Source organism: Balearica regulorum, chromosome 1, assembly GCF_011004875.1.
Source record: "Balearica regulorum gibbericeps isolate bBalReg1 chromosome 1, bBalReg1.pri, whole genome shotgun sequence".
Classification (NCBI taxonomy): Eukaryota; Metazoa; Chordata; class Aves; order Gruiformes; family Gruidae; genus Balearica; species Balearica regulorum.
Window position 1 is genome coordinate 203,614,313 of NC_046184.1, and position 22,671 is coordinate 203,636,983.

General features: G+C 38.0%; 1 protein-coding gene across 8 annotated transcripts in view; it reads right to left on the reverse strand.

Annotated features, from left to right (window-relative positions):
• The window catches only part of YAP1 (Yes1 associated transcriptional regulator), a 92,405-nt gene that overhangs the window by 18,837 nt on the left and 50,897 nt on the right, over positions 1-22,671 (reverse strand). Inside the window, exons 4-6 of one of the 8 annotated variants that reach the window (XM_075742328.1) lie at positions 16,520-16,633; positions 3,467-3,660; positions 1,913-1,960 (exon numbers count right to left, since the gene is read on the reverse strand). In XM_075742328.1, coding sequence (XP_075598443.1) covers positions 1,913-1,960; positions 3,467-3,660; positions 16,520-16,633 — 356 coding nt within the window. The remainder of the gene's footprint in view (positions 1-1,912; positions 1,961-3,466; positions 3,661-16,519; positions 16,634-22,671) is intronic. The other 7 variants (XM_075742329.1, XM_075742332.1, XM_075742333.1 and 4 more) reach the window with 7 other exon arrangements.

Below are 22,671 nucleotides of genomic sequence, written 5' to 3' on the forward strand. Positions count from 1 at the left end.
GTAGTACAAGGCCTTGATATGCATTTAGAGAACAATTTCCAGAAGCAGTTTTCTAAGTACCTTCTTCCACATGTGGTTGCTCACTATGTTTTTGAAGTGACACACAAAAACACAGAAAATACAACTAGATGATACAACATGAATAATCTAGTACTCGAGAACTTTTAAGTCAACATGATTGCGTACTTTTCTATCCACCAGATCACTCAAACACAGCATGACTCATTAGCAAGTGCAGACTAATAAAACTGATCCCAGGCAGGTGAGTACACAGGTGAGCCTGGTATGAAACCAGTTTAAATGTAACTAGAATCTTGATTTTTGCATAAATCCTTTCATCCGTTCCCATCTCAAACAAAGCACAGTGACCACTACATATACATTTAATGAATTAACAATAAGGTCTCTGAGTTTTTGCAGCTTTTTAGTGTTTTAAGCCAGAATTTCAAGAAGTTCCACAAATCTGATCTTATTAAATATGAAACTGATCCCAAAGTTCTCTATTTGCTGCTCACTTCTGAATTGGCAACAGGAAGAAGTTACTGTGGAACAGCGAACAATTGTATGACAAGAAAACACAGAATACGCTTTTGGCATTCAGAAAGAAAAACATCCTTTCTGAATGACCTAATTGTGGCAGAAGATAAGGTGTTTCAACCTGGTGTGGAGGAGCGTGCTTCTCTGTTTATTGCTTGTATACCAGCAATTCTTAAGGAATTTTTTTCTCCTCCTTCATAATAGGATCTAATATTGATCAATGAGATCATTATGTGGTTAATGCTCTGTAAATGAATCAAATTATTACATGTCAATTACATTGCTTCAGTTTTAGAGCTGCACTGATATTGCCAAACAAGAAAGTATTTTTTCCAGGGTATCAGTGCTGTTTCTAAGGTCTGAGGTTTCTATTTTGACGATGATTATCTGAGGAGAACTTAGTAATGTACAAATTTTGCGGTACTCTTCAGAATGCAATAGTATACCAGTACTCACAGCTTACAAACACAGGATACTGTCTTTTGTTCTGTTTTTACTGCCCAGTGCAATAGTTTTCTTAGAAAAACAAAGTACAATATAAGCCAATATAAATATTGTGCTAAGAACCAGTAGATTAAGAATACTGTTAGCAATAGCAAGCAAGAAGCTCTCTGAATATATCCATAAATCCACCCTTTCAGAGATTCATTCCATATTCAACTTCCTAAGAGCCTAAAAGAAGTCTGCATTAAACTGGTCATTAATGCTTCACATTTTGACCAATTTTTTTGGTCTGAGCTTAGGAGGCTTCTCAGAATTGTTTCCTGTACAGAAAATGTATTTGTGCAGGAACCTGTTAAATGTCAAAATGGAATAATTACGTATTATATCCCCATAGCAATTATTTTGTTAGTCTAATCTATTCAATAATTCTTGTTACACTGTACATGCTTCAAAATCGTAAGTATTTCAAGTGACTTTTTATTAACTGATTACAGATATCCTTCTTTAAGATCATACCTGTTTAAACAGACTGGTAAGAACATTCATATGAACAGTACTTAAGTCACAAACTACTACCTTAGACATAACGAGAGGTTTGCTTTAAATACACATCTTGATGACATCAGGACTGAAACAGCAGTATCCTCAAGAATGCTAAACAAGAAGGTTGTTTTCAATGCAGAAAAATGTGCAATGAATTCCTCATTTGCTTTTAAATACTGATAAAAAATTGCGGTAATGGAGCACTCTCAAAAACAATGTTAGGGTTGTGACCAGAGAAGTGGTTCAAAAATGTGTGTGGCAGAGCTTGGGGGTTTGTTTGTTTGTTTTTCTTTTTTAGAATGCCTTTATGAAGCAAAAAGTTCCTCTGCTAGCCTAAGTTAATGCTGTCATCTTTCTAATTATGCTGAAACATCAGTTAAGAGCCTACCTGATGTTTTGGAGAATTTGCTGTGCTGGGATTGATATTCCGCAATGCCTAAGAGTAAAAATAAGATGGATAAAAATTACTTTAGCTGCATGGTTTGCCTATGCAGGCTGTCTTATCAACACCATCTTGTAGTATCGAGCCCCCAAGACAGGCCAGATGAGACAGGATAAGGGAGTTAAGAAACTATGAAAATCACAACACAGTGAAACAAAACTCACAGATTTACCAAGGATGCATATTTGACAGATAAGCTTAACGACCAGGGAGAACAACAAGAAGGGAACTGGCTGTCACCTGGTCCAAAGTTAGTTCTCAATGACAACTGAGGCAAGAAGACAATTAGAAGGCCTACCTAGAAGCATGCTAGCACAGGGTAAAATGTTTGTTGGTGGATTAATAGCAAAGCAGGAACAGCAGAAGCCCAGGTGCTTAAGCAGAGAGAAAGTCCTGATGCCACCTTTGCAATGTATTCTTAACTAGAGTACTAGAAAAAGTAACAGCTGTAAAGATGACCCATTTTACACACCAAGAGATGCTGAAGATTCCTATAAAATAGGCCTTGACTAAAAGGGGACAATGGGAGTCAGATTCCAGGACAGAATACTGCAGGTGATGAAGAAAGAGAAAAGCTGTCTTTGAGGACATTAAGCTATTATCCTCTCTTGATACAAGGCCCATCACCCAAAGTGAAAAGGGAACAGGGTAAGATTTTAGGTTTTCTTCAAAGAAACAATTAGTGCTTTCTCTGGCAGTGTCAAAAAACCCAAATAATAGCCTAAGTATCTAGCACAGATGACAGTAACTCTTAAAATATTCAGATGGAAAAATCAAAGCGGAAGGCTTAAAGTTAAAAGGAAGTGAAGCCCGAATTCAAAATCCAGAGATTCCAATGTCCAGTCCTACGCTTTAACATTTGCTACAGGTATATTCATAGAGTAGAAAAATACTGAAAGGAATAGCTTGCAGCCTAATTAGGAAGTTTGCAATTCTTCGGCATAAGAAAAACACAGGTTCAAAATGCAGCATGAGTGATTCAGTTGTTCCATGCTCCACTCCACTGGTTAACAGGTAAGATTTTAGCAACAAGGTGCGTCCTCAACGAATCTCATATAAACTTTAAAAGTACTTTGAAATCCTACAGACTGTGACAGGTTCTAAAAGTGAAAGACTTTCCTCCACTTAAAAGGGAGAACTAAAGCAGCTGTGGGAACCAACTCTTTGTCTTTTTGCATGACTCAGAACTCAATGAACATGAAATATATTCTCAAGAGGAATATCCAATCAGATCAGCAGTGCATGATGTCACCCTAATAGTAAAGAAGCCTGTTCTCAGAGTTTTATTAGGGAGAGGAATGAGGGAGGAAAACAAAATCCTTCAGTCTGGTAAGTCAGATGCTTTCACTATCAAGCTGGTATCAGTAACAGAATGAATTCAGACCTTGTTAGATCTCAAAGTTTTCTGTACAGTCATCGGTCTTTAAGACTCACTGAAGCAACAACTTAGCAAAAACAAAACGTAACATACAAAAGAAATAGTGGAAGTAGGTGTCTAACCTGTGGCCTCACCTGCCGAAGCAGTTCTTGATGCTTCAGTCTCAGCCTTTCCTTCTCCATCTGCAGCTGCTGAAGTCTCATCTGCTGTTGCTGATTGGAGCTACTCCCACCCATCACACCGCCTTGGGGACTCTGAGGAGCCAGAGGGGGTGGCTGTTTCACTGGAGCACTTTGGCTGATTCGCTGATTCATGGCTAAGGAACCAAAACAATAAACATTTAAAAATGAAATTCAAACAAATACATGCAAAGAAAGTATTATCCTTAGAAGGCATATACTAAAAAATCTTACAAAATTACAAGCCATGACAGTACAAACCATGCAGCTATACTGATGTTCAGAGCATGAAATGTTTGCTTACATGTACCACTCCCATGAAATCAATGCAAGTCTCATGTTTAAGAGTGCGTACTTGTTCTAAAAGCTTCTGAAAACAGTTAAATGTGTAAGTTGGTGAAAAATTCAAAAGAGCAGTAAAATATTTAAAGTTTAATTAGAAGGATCTCTCTTTCTTCTTCCTAATAAAATATTCTCAGTTTAGACACAAATAATACAAAATCATTTTTCTTATTCACATGTAATCTTAGAATCACTGAAGTCGAGAACACATGAAATAACAAAACACATCATCTCACATAACAAACTACATGTGGTTAAAGGCTACCATTCTTCCCACTGTGGTGCAGGTCATGCAACAATCATTCACATCCTTGTCACATCAAGTTTTGTGTTACAGACTCCATTTAGGGCATCTGCATATGCAAAACATGCACGATTAGAGATGGCAGATTAATTATACAGCCAAAAATACTGCCATCAATATAGGAAACATTTTGCTAGTGCTTCGTTTTCTTTTATTTTACCCCACAGAAGTATGCGATGCATCTTTTCTGGGGTGTGGAGAAGAAAAAATGCCATCTGGTATGCCTAATGCATAATGAGAACCCATCTTCCTTTCCCCCATAAAAACAAGACTCAAGACAATTTTATGTTATTAAATAATGCATGACTGGGATGCATCTACTTGACAAGCCTGATCTCCTCCCCACCACGAAACTAGTTATGGTTGAAGTCAACAGAGGCACTGCAGTTCCCATAGTGGAACACAGGACTGGGAAAGGCTGAATTACAAGGGCACTGTTTTTCAAGGGCTTTCAGTTTTGGAATTAGCTCTCCATCTTGTCTGGAACAGCCTGAAACTGTTAATGTTCACAATATGCTGCAGAATGCATGTGCCGATGCAGTGAGGGGAGAGTGGTAGTTTTGTTGGTTTTTGTTTTTTTTTTCCTGGGAATGAGGATTACGCTTTATGGGAACTAAGAAGGAAGAAAAAAAAAAAGTAAGCTTTTTTTAGGATGACAAGCTGTTTTGGTGCAAAGAAAACCATCTGTTGTATTAGTTTGAATTAATGTTTTCATCATATATAGAGGATTCCTGGAACACTAACATTTCCAACTATCGTAAGAAAGGAGAAATATCCCATAAAGAATCTGTATCATCTTTTCTCTGAAAAGCCCTTCAGTCTCCACTGTCTTCTGAGTATTCAACAATAAGGTACAGTTCTGTTCCAAGAAAGCCTAAATATATTTATCTCCTAATAGCAGTAAAAATGGCTGTTGCTTCACAGCCTTGCTCTCTTTTCCCCTTGCTGCAGCAAATCTTTCCATTGAGAGGTAACATATGAAGAAGAAATGCCATATGCTGACTGGAGCAAGAACAGAAAAGAAATAAAGAAGTCAGAAACATTTACAGACTCAACTCTCTGGACTACCTTTTCAACTACTTCATAGGTCCAGCATGAAGAAAATAGTCTAACGGACATGTGGGTCACATTTTCATGAGTCAAGTCGAAATAAAAGGAAGTATCAAATAGCTTGAAGTAATCTGAAATCATCTTTTATGCAGTCACTTATGAGAGCGCTTCACACAAATGATCACGAATAAGATAAAACTTCCTGTAAAGGTAAGTGAACAGCTGAGGTAGGAATAGAAACTGAATCCCAATACCAAGTAGAAACAGAGTGAATGCAAAGGGCTGAAGGTTCAACTCCAACCTGAAAGTCCCATCCTGACCCAGAGGGGATAAAAAAAGCGGGAAGATGATGTTCCTGTGGATTAAAGCTTAAAATCAAGCAGTTCATCTTACAATTCAGCACCAATTCACCTTCAAAACTAAATTTCAGGAAGAAGGTTCCTCAGGGGTTGGTATTGAGACTGGCACTATTTAACATCTTTGTCGGTGACATAGACAGTGGGATCAAGTGCACCCTCAGCAAGTTTGCTGACAACATTAAGCTGTGTTGTGCGGTTGACATGCTGGAGGGAATGCATGCCATCCAGAGGGACTTTGACAGGCTGGAAAGGTGGGTCTGTGTGAACCACATGAAGTTCAACAAGGCCAAGTGCAAGGTCCTGCACATGGGTCAGGGCAATCCCACTCACAATCACAGGCTGGGCAGAGAATGGATTGAGAGCAGCCCTGAAGAGAAGGCCTTAGGGGTGCTGGAGGACAGGAAGCTCAATATGACCCAGCAGTATGCGCTTGTAGCCCAGAAAGCCAACCATATCCTGGGCTGCATCAAAAACAGTGTGACCAGCAGGTCGAAGGAGGTGATTCTGCCCTTCTACTCTCTGCTCTCAAGAGACCCCACCTGGAGTACTGTGTCCAACTCTAGGGTCCCCAGAAAGACATGGAGCTGTTGGAGCGAGTCCAGAGCAGGGCCATGAAGATGATGAGAGGGCTGGAGCACCTCTCCTATGAGGACAGGCTGAGAGAGTTGGGGTTGTTCAGCCTGGAAAAGAAAAGGCTTCAGGAAGACCTTATAGGAGTACCAGTACCTAAAGGGGCCTACAGGAAAGATGGAGAGGGACTGTTTATAAGGGCATTTAGTGATAGCACAAGGGGTGATGGCCCTAAGCTGAAGGAGGGTAGATTTAGGTTAGATATTAGGAAGAAATTCATTACTATGAGGGTGGTGAGACTGGAACAGGTTGCCCAGAGAAGTTGTAGATGCCCCCTCCCTGGAATTGTTCAAGGCCAGGTTGGATAGCGCTTTTGGGCAACGTGGTCTAGTGGAGGCTGCCCATGGCAGGGGGTTGGAACTAGATGATCTTTGAGGTCCCTTCCAACCCAAACTGTTCTATGATTCTGTAAGATGATCAGAATGAGCCAATCAAACAGGTTTGCGATGTGAGCTGTGGTCCCTAAGCCAGCAACAGGAAGAGACAGGACAACTAGTTCCTCTGGTGAACAAACACAGAAGGTTTATATTCCCCAAGACACAAGAAACTGTTAAGCAAAAGTTTCAAGAACACTAACAACTGTCCTGCAAGGATGTGAGCAGTGAACTGTAATTACAAGCTCCAGGCCCTCCACTGGGCAATCTCTGCCAGAACATTGACAGCAATTAGACTACCTACATTTACCAAATTAGGGCAAAGTTGAAGCTAGAGCAAGTAATGCAAAGAAAGGCAGCCCACTGAGCACCTCTAGATAAGCTGGACATGACATTGCTGGAGTGGAGAATATCTTTCCTCCTTTCTCTCTTTTTACCCAGAATCATATTAAGTCTGGAACCAGAATTATGCCTTTTGCTTTTTATACCTTACCCTCTTTCACCTTGAAAGCAGACAGTGAATAAAGGGTTTAGTAGGGGAAAAAGGAAAACAGCAGCCTTCTCCTGCTGTTAGCTAATTCTGCAACTCAAGCAGAGGTCTGTACTACCCTTCAGAAGTTCCAGGATTCAAACCCTGCTATTAAACAAGATGGAAGGTCAATTACAGTGGAAAGTAAAGAGGGACAAATGTTAGAAAATTACAATCACCTGAAAGCAGCACATCAAAGTTAAAAGCAAACTATCTACCTTGTAAAAATCAAGTACCTAAAGCTGAAGAATGTCAATTTTCTTTAGGTTAAAATTGCCAGCTTTATGGTCTACTCTCCAATTAAACCATCATGGTTTCAGAGTCGCTGCCTCATGCAGTTCACAGCCAAGCTGTATTACAGATAGCCTCATAAAAATTTAACAGTTTGTAACCTTACTTAAACACCTTAGTGCAATATCACTAACATCCCTTCAACATGTTATGAATGTTTTTCCTGCATGGACCATACAAGTATTCATTCCCTAGCTCTCATTCTCTATAATTTCCAACACAATATTTAATGAAAAGAGCAAAACCACATCTTGTTTCAAGTGACAGGAAAAAACAGAAAGTTTTAAAGTTTTTTTCGTTGTTGTTGGTTTGGTTTTTTGTTTGTTTTGGTTGGTTTTGTGGGGTTTGGTTTTTTTTTTTTTTTAAATTCTCAATTCTCCATTACTTACTGAAGACATGACTGCAGAAATCTGCACTCTAAAGAATATGCTTATCAATGGGATCTCAGATAAGCACTTTTTTTTTCCCCCCCACACCTCATGGGCTTGTGATGATCCTGACATGCACAGGTCTTTTTAAGTACTTTGAATTCAAAGAGCTTCATTTATCTATTAGAGTTAGGACTTATCAGTTTTCTGATGCATCCTGTTCCTTACCTTCCATGGGTATGGAAAGCATTTAAATAAGGGGCTCTGCACCCACACAGCGGAGGCTGCAAAGACCTCACAGGCAGAGCAGGAACAAACAAGTCTTTGTTTCTAGAAGAGGGGGATTTGAGGGAGGAGGAGGAGGGGCAGACAAGTTAAAAAACACGGGCAACTTAAGACAATAAAAAAGATCTTGCTGTCCTATAATATGGCTTAGCTTCACAATCTGCAGAATACAGTCAATTGTAATAGCTGCAATATGCTTTTGAGAACAAAGAATTAGTGGTCTTCCAATCGTACACATTAAACCTTCTACTGTCCAAACTCAACAGCAAAATGCCTGTTCTGTACTGTAGCAGATAACACTTGACAGTTACTGGGAAAAAAAAAGTTTAAGCTGCTGTCTACATCCTTAATGGAAAAAAACAAACAACCAAAAACCCACCCCACAAACCAAGAGAGAGAAACAATTACCAGTCATTGGTGCTAGAGAGAAAAGGCCAGCAGATTGTTAACAACTCAAACATAAAAGGCTAATTCTCTCCCAAGATCCTATGCCAATTTAAATCACACGTCCCAGGGCACTGACAGTTTGCAGTAACACAGTACCTTTCCCCTATGTAGATTTACATGCAAAGCTTGCTGTAGAGTACCCTTAATGATTAATAGACACAGCTCAATGTTTGATGTTTTTTCTTTTGTATTTAATCATTTCACCCTTCAAAACTAAAACTATTTTTAAATGCTATTTATTTGAACAAAAAACCAACAACAAAGCTCAGCATCTAAGCATACTATAGCTTACTGCTCTTAATAATAAGGATCGATGTTTTTATTGAGGGAACTGAAAAAGAGTATTTGTCCCCTCCAGCTTCATTTGGAAGCTAGACAGTTTTTGTGCATCACTTTTGGCTATGGCCAGGTTTTTGAATGGTGCTAGTTTGCAGCACTGCAACAAAGGCAAAAATCCTCTTTGATTAAATTGAAAAGAGCTGTCAAGAAAAAAAAAAAATTACCAGCAGGATTTGAAAGAATGAGTCTCGGAAGTAATAAAAACTTGTTCCAAGTGGCTTTTTTAAAGAGACTTGGTACAACAATTTGTTGTTTAATCAGGATACAAGTCATGTTTCTGGATTGTTTTCCTTATAATCCATTGCTATATTACTTTAAGGAAATCCCAGTTGCAGTTTCATAATGCTGCTGTTATAAAACAACCTAAAAGTTAGCACAATAAAATATTCCAGTGTTTTCAATCTCCAATTAATCTGAGAATCCTGGAGCTTAGACGAAGGGGGAAACCTGAAACAGACTGTCCTCTGGGCTCATTTTGCTGTTTTAAGCATACAAACGAATCTTAGTGTCTTAGAAATATTCACACATCCCTGAGCTGAACTCATGGTTAAAACAAGATATATCCAATGAAAATGTTATCTGTAACAGAAGCATGCCCAAACTACCGATTGATTAGTCTGCATTTATCAATTATTCGTTTTCAAGTTAAATCAATATTTTTCTTTTTGTTCTTCTATCACTACGGCACCTGCTGATTAAAACAATATAAATTAATTTAAACAGTTATTTGTTTTCTTTGATAAAGCTGCCGTTGTTTTTAAAAGCGTTTCAGTATCCTGAAATGCAGAGGTGCAAAGGCTGGATTGATTGACCACCACTAAGACTTTATAGCATCCACGGACAGACTCTTTTAACACACTGGAAACTAAAGTGGACTAAAATGCTGTTGCAGTTGTTCATGGATCTAACTTTGTTCCCCATAGAAGTCAGCAGCAATATTTATAAAGGACTTCCACTCAATGTATGCCAGTTTCAGAAAACGGAAATATTCTGGCCAGCCAGAAAAGCAAATATAAATGAGATTCAGCAGTAACATAAATAGCTGTAAGAAACTTCTGCTCAGTGCATGCATATAAACCAAAACATTTTCCATTCTTTAAAAAGAAATTTATTTCAATTTTGGAAGTCTAAATAATTTTTAAAATATTTGACTTTATTTTTAAATCTTCATACAGAATGGAACAGACAGTATAAGTGTTAGTACTACTGGAGAACTATGTAGGTCACACTGCATAGGACAGATTATGAGAAGAAACCTCAACTAACATTATTTAAGCTCAAAGCATATGCATGATACACTGAAGACTACAGAAAGTGCAGGACCCTGAGCGCATCAAGACCCCATGTCTGTCCACCAAATGTCTGGCAAAACATATTTAATCAAAGCTAGTCTGCATTCTAGACTAAAGTTTAATCAGCAAAGAGTCTACATAAGGGTATTAGCTGCAAACAGTTTCACTGCTTAATCACTACATAATACTTCCTGGGTTAATTAGGCCAAAACACAAACTTGTGTACAATTTCTTATAAAAATAATACAAAAGTCTTTTTTTTTTTTTTTTTTTTAAAAAACACAGGTTTCCTTCAGTTTATGTGAGGGGAAAAAAACCCTGTGTATATATATGTATGTGCACATCTGCATTTTTTTTTTTTTTTTAGTCTGTCACAAGCCCATCAGAAATGATTAAACAGGATTTACAAGATCCAGTAAAAACTACTGCAATTAAAAAAAAAATAAAAATCAACAGTATACTGTCAAGAAACAGAGCAAAATTGTTTTCTCTATATAAGAAACTGAAATCGTGTTTCAACATGATTGAGTTCAAGGAGGAAAAAAGCTGACACTTCTTTGAATTTTAGATTATATATGATTAGATATAGAGCATATAATTATTGTGTGTATATATATTTAGATTACAGATAATGAATGATGTGTTAAAAATGATGCACCTTCAATTTTTAATGTAGTATGCTCATTAACAGAGACATGCAAACTGTGGTGTTAGGAGGATATGGTGGAAAAATGGCCCTATCAGGAGTGCAGTTTTCTTTCACTATCACAGCTGTTCTAGCACAACACTGGAAGTACACATTATTTTTACTGGCATAAAGACACCATTACCAATAAATCTCCTTTCTCAAACAGGATTAAATTATTCTGAAAACAAAACCAAACCCAAACCAGCTATAAACTTATATAAACCTACTACCCTGACAATTCCTAACAGGAGTGGGTTTTTTTTCCCCCCTTTTTATTAGTATACAAATATTCTACATGAAGTACATAACTGCATCCTTGCACAATACTTGTGGACAGAGTTAATGATTTCTTCAGTGAATTCTGCTCCGTAAAGAGGTCTAAATATACCCTACTTTTGAACAAAACAAGATTTTACTTTCTGATATGATGACGAACAACTAATAAGCATTTATTGTCACTACCATAAGGGCCGCATCCCCTGTTACAAAGGGATGCTTACCAGTCAAATTTCATCTGCCTCTGCAGGTTTGCAACAAGCTCACTTTGACACAAGTCACTGGTTCACTGAAAACTGATGCTGCTCCATCCATACACGTTCTTTGACACACATACTAAAATACAGAAGTCTTTTCCTCATCCTAAGAGATCTCCTGAAATTGTTCTTCTGGAAAAACAGAGACAGTGAGGTGAAAAATCTTAATACCAACAGACCTTTCAGATCAGCCAAATCCACTTTGGTTTAGAGAGAATGTAAAGAGGATATGCCATTGAATTTGCAGATCAAAACCAACTGTGGCTCATGCTCTTCTTTTGTGCAAAAATGGAAGGCAGATCTGGAACTTAAAAAATATGAAACACCACTGTGACCAGACATAAGGCCTGGGTTTTTTTGACCAAAGGCCAAAAAAAAAAAGTTTTCCGGTTTAGGGTTCCAGTTCTATCTTGTCCACAAGTCTGCCTCTGGCAAGCCTCCTACAAACTAATTTGAAGAAACACATATTAAAGTGCCAGGCAGGTAAGGAATAAGAAAGCAACACTATGGAATACTTCCTTTGAATTTACAATACTTAAAACTTAGCAGATGCTCCGAAGCTTTTAAGTGCATTTCAAGTTTGTTGTGTGGTTGGTTTTTGGTTTTGTTTTTTCTTAAATGGAAATGATAAATACATGTTTCAATGAAATCTACAGGTGCATTTTACTTCAGTAATTCTGAGCAAGCCTTTTTTATTGTTTCAAAGGTATAATGTTCTTACATTACAAAAAAAAGGAAGCAGAAAGTCCTGATGTGCATTCTCTATACTTCTACTGTTATCATCACTTGTATTCCTTTTCCTACTTGTGTAATTCAAGCAGCTACTGTACACAGAGCCCCTATGGCACATTCCATAGAGCTATTAAACGCTGATACACTGAGGGGCCTTGCCTTCCCCCTCATCCAAAATTCATACAGAACTTCAAAAAACTTTAACATAATCTCTAAGTGGGAGTGATAAAAATAAAATTGTGGCAATGATTTCAATCTGAGGTCACATCTTTTGCTTCATACCCCATATGGCAGCTCCAACATTTGAAAGAACAGAAGGAAAAAGACTGGGTGTGTGTAACACTGCTATGATCACTAGTAACAAACCTATACAACTGAAGTCTAGAATAAAATAACAAGAAAACTGAAACAGTATCTTGTTTTACTCCATTCCTGCAGACAGACTTGTCTGACTAATGGGTACTACACTGTTTAAATACAAGATTAACATTTTCCGTCAGAGATACAGAAATCAACTGCCAGTTTCTGGTATTTTCCCACTTCAAGTTCACTGTCCCATCTTCAAATTTAACAAATTACGTATCCCCAAAAGGCTACTTATTTTAAGTTGTATTTTGAAAACAAGTCCTATCATCTGCAAACTTAAGTAACAGTTAAAATTGCTTTAATGGTATTTGATACAAAAGCCTATTCGCCTATTCTTGGAAACTTGTAGCAATAAAGTTGAACGATTCCAAACTTCAACTGGTTCTAAGAAATTTAATTTTATAGAAAAAGCAGATGTTCTTTGACTATCAAGAAAACATATTATTTGGAAGGCTTAAGAAAAATGGTAGGATCTGTGAAGAATGACCAATGGATGCTAGCAGAAGACAAAACAGTCCAAAACACAAGCTCAACCTGACAGTCCAGTTTCCTTAAATAAATAACCTTCTAAAAAAATAAAAAGAAAGAAGTAATTTGAAACCCCATACTACGAGGCCTGCAAGGGCAGTGAGAAGGTAGGACAGCATGTTTGTACCAGATGCTCCACTACACAAAAAATCCTGCTGACACAGGCCTAAGGACCACCCCCCCCATCCTCATTCCTTTGATCCCATGTCATCTTTTATGATTGCCTGTGCTTAGCGTAAGACGACCTTCCTTTCATACTTAGTTCTTTCATAGATTTTAAAGTTTGTAAATTCTAACACAAAACTGTTCTAAAGCCAAATACACAGACTTGGAGGATCAACATCTGAGCCACAACAAGACTTCATTGCCATTTAAGTGGTGTAGCTGAAGACCTCAAACCCACTTCAAAGAAGTTAGATCTGAGTGTTGGAACAAAGGTCTTATCTTCAACTTGGAGCACTCAGGTTTTAGACCTAGCCTACTCCACAGCGAGTATTCTGACAGGGACTTTTATCTGATGCATTAGTCTTAAAAGCCTACTCCAAGAAAGAATCCATATTAAGTGCATCCTTTTATTTTCTGTTTAAAAGCATGAGCGCAATACCCAAATTCTCCTTACCAAGTCAGTAGGTGTGTCCGCCTAAAACAATTTCTTCAAACTGATCCTCCTTCCTCTCTCTTTTCTTACCACATTAATGGAAAATTCCCAGTACTACTTAAAAGAGGTATATGCACACCAACTAGAGAAAAGAAAGATGAATGCAAAGCTTCCATCTGATGAGGAACATACAGAGCCATAAGGGCTGTCTCCCTGGAAGCTGGGAATTCAGAAGCATTAAGGGCAAAGACTCTTCAACCCTTCTGTTTCTGAATACTGGAACAGAAGAGTATGTTTGCACATACCATTTAACAGCTTTATTGTTTTCAATGGTTCTTCAGATTGGTGAAAGTGGCAATACCAAGGAAGAAATTAACCTCTCCTTTATTTTCAATCAACATTAGTATCACTGTAATAATCAAAAGCTTCAACATTACAAAAATGAATTCACCTAGGATTGCTTCTGAAAGTGTTAGTAATAAAAAAATAGTAAAAACTAAGCCCTTATATTTAAACTCAGCGATAGAAAAGAGTATGGTAATCCTCAGAGGGAAAAAAACCCAGCAGGATTTTCAACCTATATTAAGCACAGAAAGGTAAACTTCTGAGTCATTCACATGCTATTTAGGGTCACAGCACATATTTGTTGAGGATCTCCACATGATAAATAAATGCAAGGCTCAGTGAGTTAGTTCTGTCAAACAGATTTCTTTTTATTCTTTACTGGAGTGACTTAAGGAGATCACAAGTAAGAAAGCTACAGGAATAAGATTTTGTATTTTCTTGGCTCAAATGATGAAAACATAAACCACAATACAATGTGTACAACTTAAGATTTCAAGGAAAACTCCTTCAAGCTCAACAGCAGCTAGCAGCTTGTCTCTATTTGCCGTCACTCTAGATCAGAAGAGCCCACACGCTCTTTTTTTTTTTTTTTTTTTTTTTTTTTTTCCCCCTTTCCTGCCCCTTTCAGTTACACTTGAGCTCTTTGACTGAAAAGGTCTGGAACAGATTAAAAGTCCGACCACAAAATAAAGAGCCTTGGCATGTACTCAAGACTGTCTGGGATACACATACGCAGTGGGCCCAAAAAGGGAAGCTATGCAGCAAGAAACCCTTATGCAGTCTTTTGGACATTTCTAACTTCTTTCAGTTTAACTGCACTGTCTTAACATTTCATGGAATTTCAGTATGCACAAGACTGTAGTTTTTGCCCTTACAGTTAGACAGTACTATTTACAGGAGTACAACACAGTTCTGAGAAATAAGATTCATCTCACTCACAACCTCTGTCAATTAAAACCTTTTCCATACTCCCTTTTAATTCCAGCTCATCACTGTAAACTATGAAGTAATACAAAGAAAAGCAAAATACATACCCTGCAAGATTACTTAAGTAAGTATAATTGACCTGCCTCTTTTAACTGCAAAAGACAAGACTGATTTTCAAAATGACTGCTTCCTTTTCAGACTTACTCACATATTAAGTAATTATGAAGTTGCAAATTACCTACACACTCCTCTTGTAACAGGCAAACAGGTCTGCAACTCCGGCTGGTGTTAAAGCCAGCATGGACATTTGCCAAAGCCGACAACCTTCAATATATGCCCCACCCTTTGGGCTCAAGTTGCACAGTGGTTCAACCTGTCTACAAACTGGTGAGCAGTTTATAAACAAAGTGTCACAATCTGGTGTTCTCCATAAGAGCAAACAAAGTAAGCTACTCAAGCCTACAGAACAAAATTGCTGAAATTTCTAACAGCCATTTCAGAAAAAACAGAACAGCGACTGTTGAGTTTTGCAGCTCTGTGTTTATATGGCATTCATGGAGTTAATGCCTCTCCCAAAAGGGGCCCACAGTTGTTGTTAGGTCAACCCCTGTAAAGCTTCAAAGGCTTTGTATCCCCTCAGCCTGACCTACTCAGTGATCTGCACGCTGTTTTCATTTAGTTGCACTGAGTCCAAAACTAAAGCCTGAAAACCACAATGATCTCTTCTCTCTTTTTTTTTTTTCCATAGCTCTGGAAAAATGACTAAAATCCAAAGAAGTTGAAAATAGTAAGTTACTGGGAAAACAAATCAAGGGTAAATTAATTAGCTAATAAAGCTTACACACACAGGTCATGGCTTTATACAAGAACTAAAGTTGTAATACCACCTTAAATATATCAGAACAATCACTTGGACAATCTAAGAAACTAGAGTCTCAATATTATATGTGATTGCTGTTCAGAGTCATCAGTGCCAATATTTTATTTAAATGTTTGCAGCTCTGCTTTCTATATAGATCAAAAACATTACAAAAAATGAGGTATGAGTTCTATTTTGTTAAATTTTTACATCTAGACCTCGTGATCCCTAATTTACTATTTCTATTTCCAATATTACATAGTCTCTACCCCACAAAAAGATTATTAAAGTGGAAACCACAAAACTAATTATTTCTCTCCATATTTAAAACAAAGTTTTGTCATGATCATCACTGTGACAAGCTGGAATTATAAGCTGGTATATGTTTCAAGTGTATTTAAACAGCATAAATTATTATTTGACAGGATAGAGCAAAGGAAAGTAAATATTTGTTTGGGAATTAAAAGATTCTTCTGTGGTAAAGTTTTGCAGTTTTAAAGGGAAGAGTGAGCTTGGCTGAAACTGTCTCTACATACGTAATTGCTGAATGCCACCAATTTTGGGAACTGTACGGATTATATGGCAAAATCCCAACCCCTAGTATTAGAAACTTTGGTGACATACACTCCTACAGGATATATGCTAATTCTTTTTATCTTTTGTTTTTAAGAATGATTTAAATAAGGTCTCTATAATTCAAATGAAAATATATTTTAGTCGTACTATAAAAAGTTTTCAAAATATGCCTGCAAAATTAAAGCTGAGTGAACTGAAGTGAATCAAAAATTCTGAAGTGAGATGAACTTTTACCAAAGCGTGGGTCAAGCCTTGGGTCTAGCCAAGATGTGGTCTTGTTCTTATGGTTTATGTAGTAAATTTCTCCATCCTGGGTCATAGCTTGTTCCCATCCATCGGGGAGTGGGCCTGCAATATAGAAGGAAGGAGTTGATGGCGGGCTCTTGTTTGCTCCAGCTGAAATTGATCTAAAAAAAATTCCAACATTTTACATATATAACAGTACATGAAACAGAAGAGTTTCAAGCTCATGTCTAACATTTCTGGGATAAGGGCAAAGAAGTGGCGGGTGGGAAATCAAAGAACAGAAAGCACGTCTATCATTTTGATTTAGGATTTGGAGTTTAATTTTATAACTTGTTTGCATCCTTTCATATGCTTTTGACACTTGCTTTTGATATAGGACTATAGTACAAAACCAGCAATAAGTCAAGCCTGCCAGAATGAAACCAGCATGAGCACCAGGAAAAAGAGTAAGCATAGAGATATTCTACCTTTCACAGGAAAGCTCATCTAATGATTAAGGCCCAGCAGCAGCAAAGTAACACCGACAAGATCCTGAAATATTCCTCTCTTTCATAAACAATTAAAGTGACAAAACTTCTTTTCCCTTTAACTCATGCCATAACCTTCTGTGAGAGCATTAAGGCTTAAGCAAGCAAAAACACAAACCTGAAGAACAAAAAGCAAACAAGCAATGAAAAAGTGAAGGCAAGGAAACACCAGGAACAGACATAGAGACACAGCGCTACAAAGAGCAGTGCTACACCCCTACGAGTGGGAAGGCACAGGCAGGGAAACCTACGCTTGGGAAATGGTAAAAGGGAGGTAGGCGATGGTGTTCTGGAGTCCAGAGGCAATGGCTGAACAAAGAGTCTTTCAAGAAAATCACCTATACAATTCATTGGCTATACAGTTCAAACACCACTCATTCCCATCTCTATATGATCATGTACACTCATCTGTATTTTGCTTAGACTGAAAACTATTCTCAAAGTTATATTCACCACATCTTATCTGGCACGTGCTTTACAAATACATGTTTTTGAATTCTTATACTTACATAGGTATGGACTTATAAAGTACCTCACTTGGATACAGAAAGATGTTGCCTGTATTTCTTTAGATTTAAGTACAATCCTAAGATGATATAAGAAAAGATCCACTACAAATGTTAAGAATTTAAAAGAAATTAGCACAAGACCTGCTGCCAGAAGTCATCATATTTCAAACTCTCCTTCCACTCTTCCTTAGTGTAATATAGTAATACAATAGCAAAAGCCATCTAGCTGTTAGACTTGGACTAACAGACCATTCTGTATAACATAAGATACATTAAGTGTGCACAAACACCACAATTTCACGCAAGATTCAGATATACACACAAAAATATGTGTGCGTATCTGACAAATGCCTGAAGTACCTACTATATTCCATGTTCAAAGTACATTAGCTCTTTGCCTGTCATTTTGTCCTGAAGTCATGCTCCTGTTGAAGAATTCATTGTCTAAAGCTGAGGCGGAGGGGGGGAAGGACAGATTTGTTTGCTTAATCTCCAAAGATGTTCTTGGAGAAATGTCAACAAGAGTAAAATAATCATTCAGTTGCATTCCAGTAATATCCCAAGGCATAACCAGGACAAGAATTTCTTACTGTGGTCTTTGAAGATTCCCTGCAAACTACGTTTCCAATTTAAACTCTTTCATTTTGGCTCAGAATACTATGCCTTTCCCTAGCAACCTCACTACTCCACCATTAGAGCTACAGGTTTTCGAGTGAGGAAAAACAGTGATTTAACCATTGGACATTTCCTTCCCACTCTTAATGCTCACAAGCTTTAAATGCTGTGTACAAGTAACAAAAGTACCTCAGCTTTTAATCGGAGGCTAGTGAACAGAACAGGCAAGAAAGAGTGACAACACTACAAAACATTCATAAATCTGAACATATTCACAGTATAACAGGACTTTGATGCAGAATTGAAAGCTCAAGTGCAAAGAACCCTGTACTCTGTTACCATACCCTAAGACTAGCCAGCTAATCCATGAGATGCTTTTTTATAAAACTGGGGCACAGGAGCACAGTGACATGCCCCACATCATCCAAGCGGCGTAGAAGCCACTGAAGAACCAAAAATGTTCCTTGACTGCTAAGTCAACACCCTAGCCACGTGGGCAGACCTTCTCACTAGCATTCTCCTCAGAGTCCTTCTAAGCCACACATCACTCGGAGACGAAACTCAGCAAGAAATTATCTTTTGAACTGCAAAGCCAAAAAACCCAGCTGGCTCCAGAAAAGACAAAACTAGCCTTGGGGTGTCGGTCCTGCTGAACACCGAGTAAAGTGTATACTGGTCCAGCATGTTCCTTTGTAATAAATAAGAACAAAATGCCTTTGAAGCAGGATGCCAGGAGCTGATCAGTCCACCTACCTGGTGGAAGAATACTGCTTATTAGATTCAGTAATCTTATGAGTACTAGCTTACTAGAAAGAAACCTAGGCAAGGTTCTCTTTCTAAATAAAATGCACAGTTGTGGACAGGACAGGAAAGGTCTGTCTGCTCACCTGGCGGTCACAGTAGCAAGTCTTCCTTGCTAAGTGCCATCAACGGCTGCAGAAACAGAACTTTTCTCTCTAGAAACTTTTGGCATTAATCATGATGTTGCTTTCTTCCCTGGCCAGTAAACTGCTCTTGTGTTTCTGCTGTCACCCCTACATGTTGAAATGTTAGTTAAAAAATTGATGAGTACTGCTTTCTGTAGTTCCTATTTGGTTTCGTGAGCAGTTGTGAAACCAGAAGCCTGTCAAGTCTGATTTTGTAACTGTCTGACAAACTCTGTATTAGAGGCAAGCAATGGAGGGAAAATGGAAAACCATGGTGAAGAACAGCAGACACATTCACTCAGAGAATCTAGGAAACTTCCTGTGTAATTACATGTCCCTTTTCCCCCAAAGGCTCAACAGGAACAGAATTCCCAGTATTAGCTTATGGTTTTAAGAGACCTAACTTATATAAGCTCTACATTGCTGCTCTTCAGACCTTCTCACTAAAACTTCCAGTTACTGTAGCCCTCATTGTACAAAACCAGCCCTGCTGGGTCTACTCAAAAGTCCATTTAGCCCAGGCACCTAGCCTGGGGTGACGGGCAGATCTTATTGCTGAAAGCAGCCCGTTTTGTCACTGTCAGACTCTATAAACTTTTAAATGAAGCACTGAATACACACAGAGACCCAAAAAGTATAGTGCTACAAACAGTCAGCTTGGCCTCCCAACTACCTGAGGTGATTTCTTGAGCCAGATTCTGTCTATTTACTAGGTGCCAAAGGATGTCTCTTTCAAGTGCTTTTCCAGTCTCCCCTTGAACCTTTGTAAACATTTAGCACCAACAATATCCTTGCGGCACGGTCTCCTACCAGTTCTGTTCAATGCCTCCTAGGTCAATTGAATACAATCACAACCATAAGCTTACAATTCTATGAAATTATTTGCACAGGGAGACACAATTCTTCTAGGGAACTCACCATTTACTGTAGTACTTTTAAAGACAAGGTTATCAAAAAATTAGACTCCAATTTCCAAATGTAAACCATCCTTACAGAACTACTCATAAGGCATACCTCTGTAACTAAATATTTATATAATGCTGTAACCTCACATAAATACATGTAATTTAAAAAGTCTCTATGCTTGTCTCTGGTGCATGTCTCCATTTTTTCTGAGTTTTTACTTTCTCAATACACCATTTTTGCCATGAAATGCAGAGTCTTGAACACAAAGCAAAGGTTGTTGGCAGTTACAAAGTAACAAGAGCAAAAATGTAGCATAGATTCAAGGTATGCTGGGATACAAAGTAAATCTTGCAAGTCCCTATACTTTCTGATACATAATTGTAAAATAAATGTAAATAAAGCTGTATTTTATCACAAGGTTAATGTGTATTAGCAGGCATCTGCATCTAGATATTAAAAGAGTATGAATGGACAACCCAGAAAGTGGCACACCTATGTTCAACAGCTGGAATCACCTTTACCTGATAGAAAAACACTGATCTATAAGAAACTTCCTCATCTTTCTCTGTGAAAGGTGAAATTTTTCCCCTCTATCACTGTCTCTGTGATTCCAAAACCTTTTAAAATTATATAAAGCCTACAAAATTTACCTAAAGTTTTGCTGAATCAGTAAAACTTACAAAAAACACTATTAAAAAGGGGGCATTTTTTGCAGATGATGAAAGGAATGAATATTACTGTCATGCTGAACATAAAATTTTGGGACGACAATGCAGACGCTTAGAAACTTGAGTTTCACAAGTGATCGTATTTGGTGTTGACTGTACAAAAAGCAGAATTTGTAGTATGACTGGTTACACAGAAGGGAAATCCGCAACTGAAGTGAGCAAGAACCTAAGAGAAGAGCTACAACTTGTTTTAGTTATTGGCATATTCCTCCTTACCCACCTGACCCCCAAGGGGGAAAAAAACCCTGAAGAGTTATGAATTCCAGCGTCCATTTTCCTACCAAGCTTTAACATAGCACTACAGCCTTCCCCTGAGAGGCAACAGAATGACACTAGTTCTACAAACTTTCACTGGGAAAGCCAATTCAAAACTGCAGTATAAGAGGGAAGACAAACAGAGGACAAAGATGGGTAATCTACTCCAAAGCTAATTATCTGATGCCTACGCACAAGCAGAAGAGGCTAAAGTAAGCAGTGCTGTCAAGCATGATTCAGGAAGTAAAAGTATCTGAAGAATGGAAGTGCATAAATACAATTACTATCCCATCTCTCTTATATCAACTGTAATAGTATAAGAAACAGGCATTGTTTACTTTCAAATTTGTAACTTTACCTCAGTAAGAAATATACAGGACAGGTTCCTCAGAAGAACAAAGCACCGTTAGGCTTTGGGCAATGTGGTCTAGTGGAGGGTGTCCCTGCCCATGGCAGGGGGGGTTGGAACTAGATGATCTTTGAGGTCCCTTCCAACCCAAACCATTCTATGATTCTATGATCTTTACTACTTTTTTTTTTTTTTTTTAATCGAGACAGCAGAACATTATTTTTCCTGTAATACCTTTAGGGGAAAAATGGTTAGAAACATATACATAAAAAATCACAACAGTCAAGACTGATTTTTATATACGTTGCATATTTAGAAGTGACAGGCTTGTTTTCTTTCCATTATTTATGTGAAGATTCAACCCTACTTCACAGAAGATTAGCTTACGAATGCCACCTAGAAGAGCACTGTGTTTCTCTGCAGACAATGGCTCAAACCATTTTAGGTGATTGCATGTAGCAAGCTATGGTCAGCAAGACTGAGGTTAAAAAAACATCAAAGAACCAAAACAAGCATGCAGGGGGGAAATCCTTGCTTTTCACATACCGATGCCCTCCTGTAAAGGATGTATGCTTACTAACACTCAAAACAGTTCATTCACAAAATCATGCCAGGAACAGATGAACCTAGTTCAGATGCCTGTTAATTTCCTCAAAGAAACATAATTTGCAGCAAGATACCTGGATTCTCATCCAGTCTTAGCTGCCTCAAGAGGTGGGATTTCTTAAGAAAAACAACCTAAAAATCTCAACCTCATGATAAACTACACCTTCCCCCTACATCTTTCAACTTGCCTTCACCTTTACCACACTTTCTAGTTTTGCTTTCTTCCCATTTCCCCTGAGCTCTACTTATCCTATTTGTCCAGAAAAGACAACAGGTCTTCAACATGCAGACAACAGCTTTCTGTTCTCTCTTTCCCTCTTCAGTTCGTTTCCCTGTTCTTAATTCTAGCTAATAGTAGCTTGCAATGGTTTTCAAGACAGCTCCTAAAAATCTTAGGTTTTACCCCAGTATCTTTGCTCACAAGCTCCTATGGCAGTCTGTAATTAAATATACTAAAACTTGGACAGTAACTTCTGATTAAGGGCTACAATTACTGAGTGCTATACACAGATGAACCGCACAGAAAGGAAAACATTCTCCCTGTGGCATTTTGAACATTTTTTTACAAGTCAGTGACCTCCAGCTGTCACAATACTTACACTTGGTTTTTCCCAATATCTTTCATGAAAGGCTCTCACAGCACAGGGCATGTTTCATTGCCAGCAATATTTCATAAGAGGAAACTTCGGTCTTAAAGGTCCCAACTTTGTTTCCCAGTT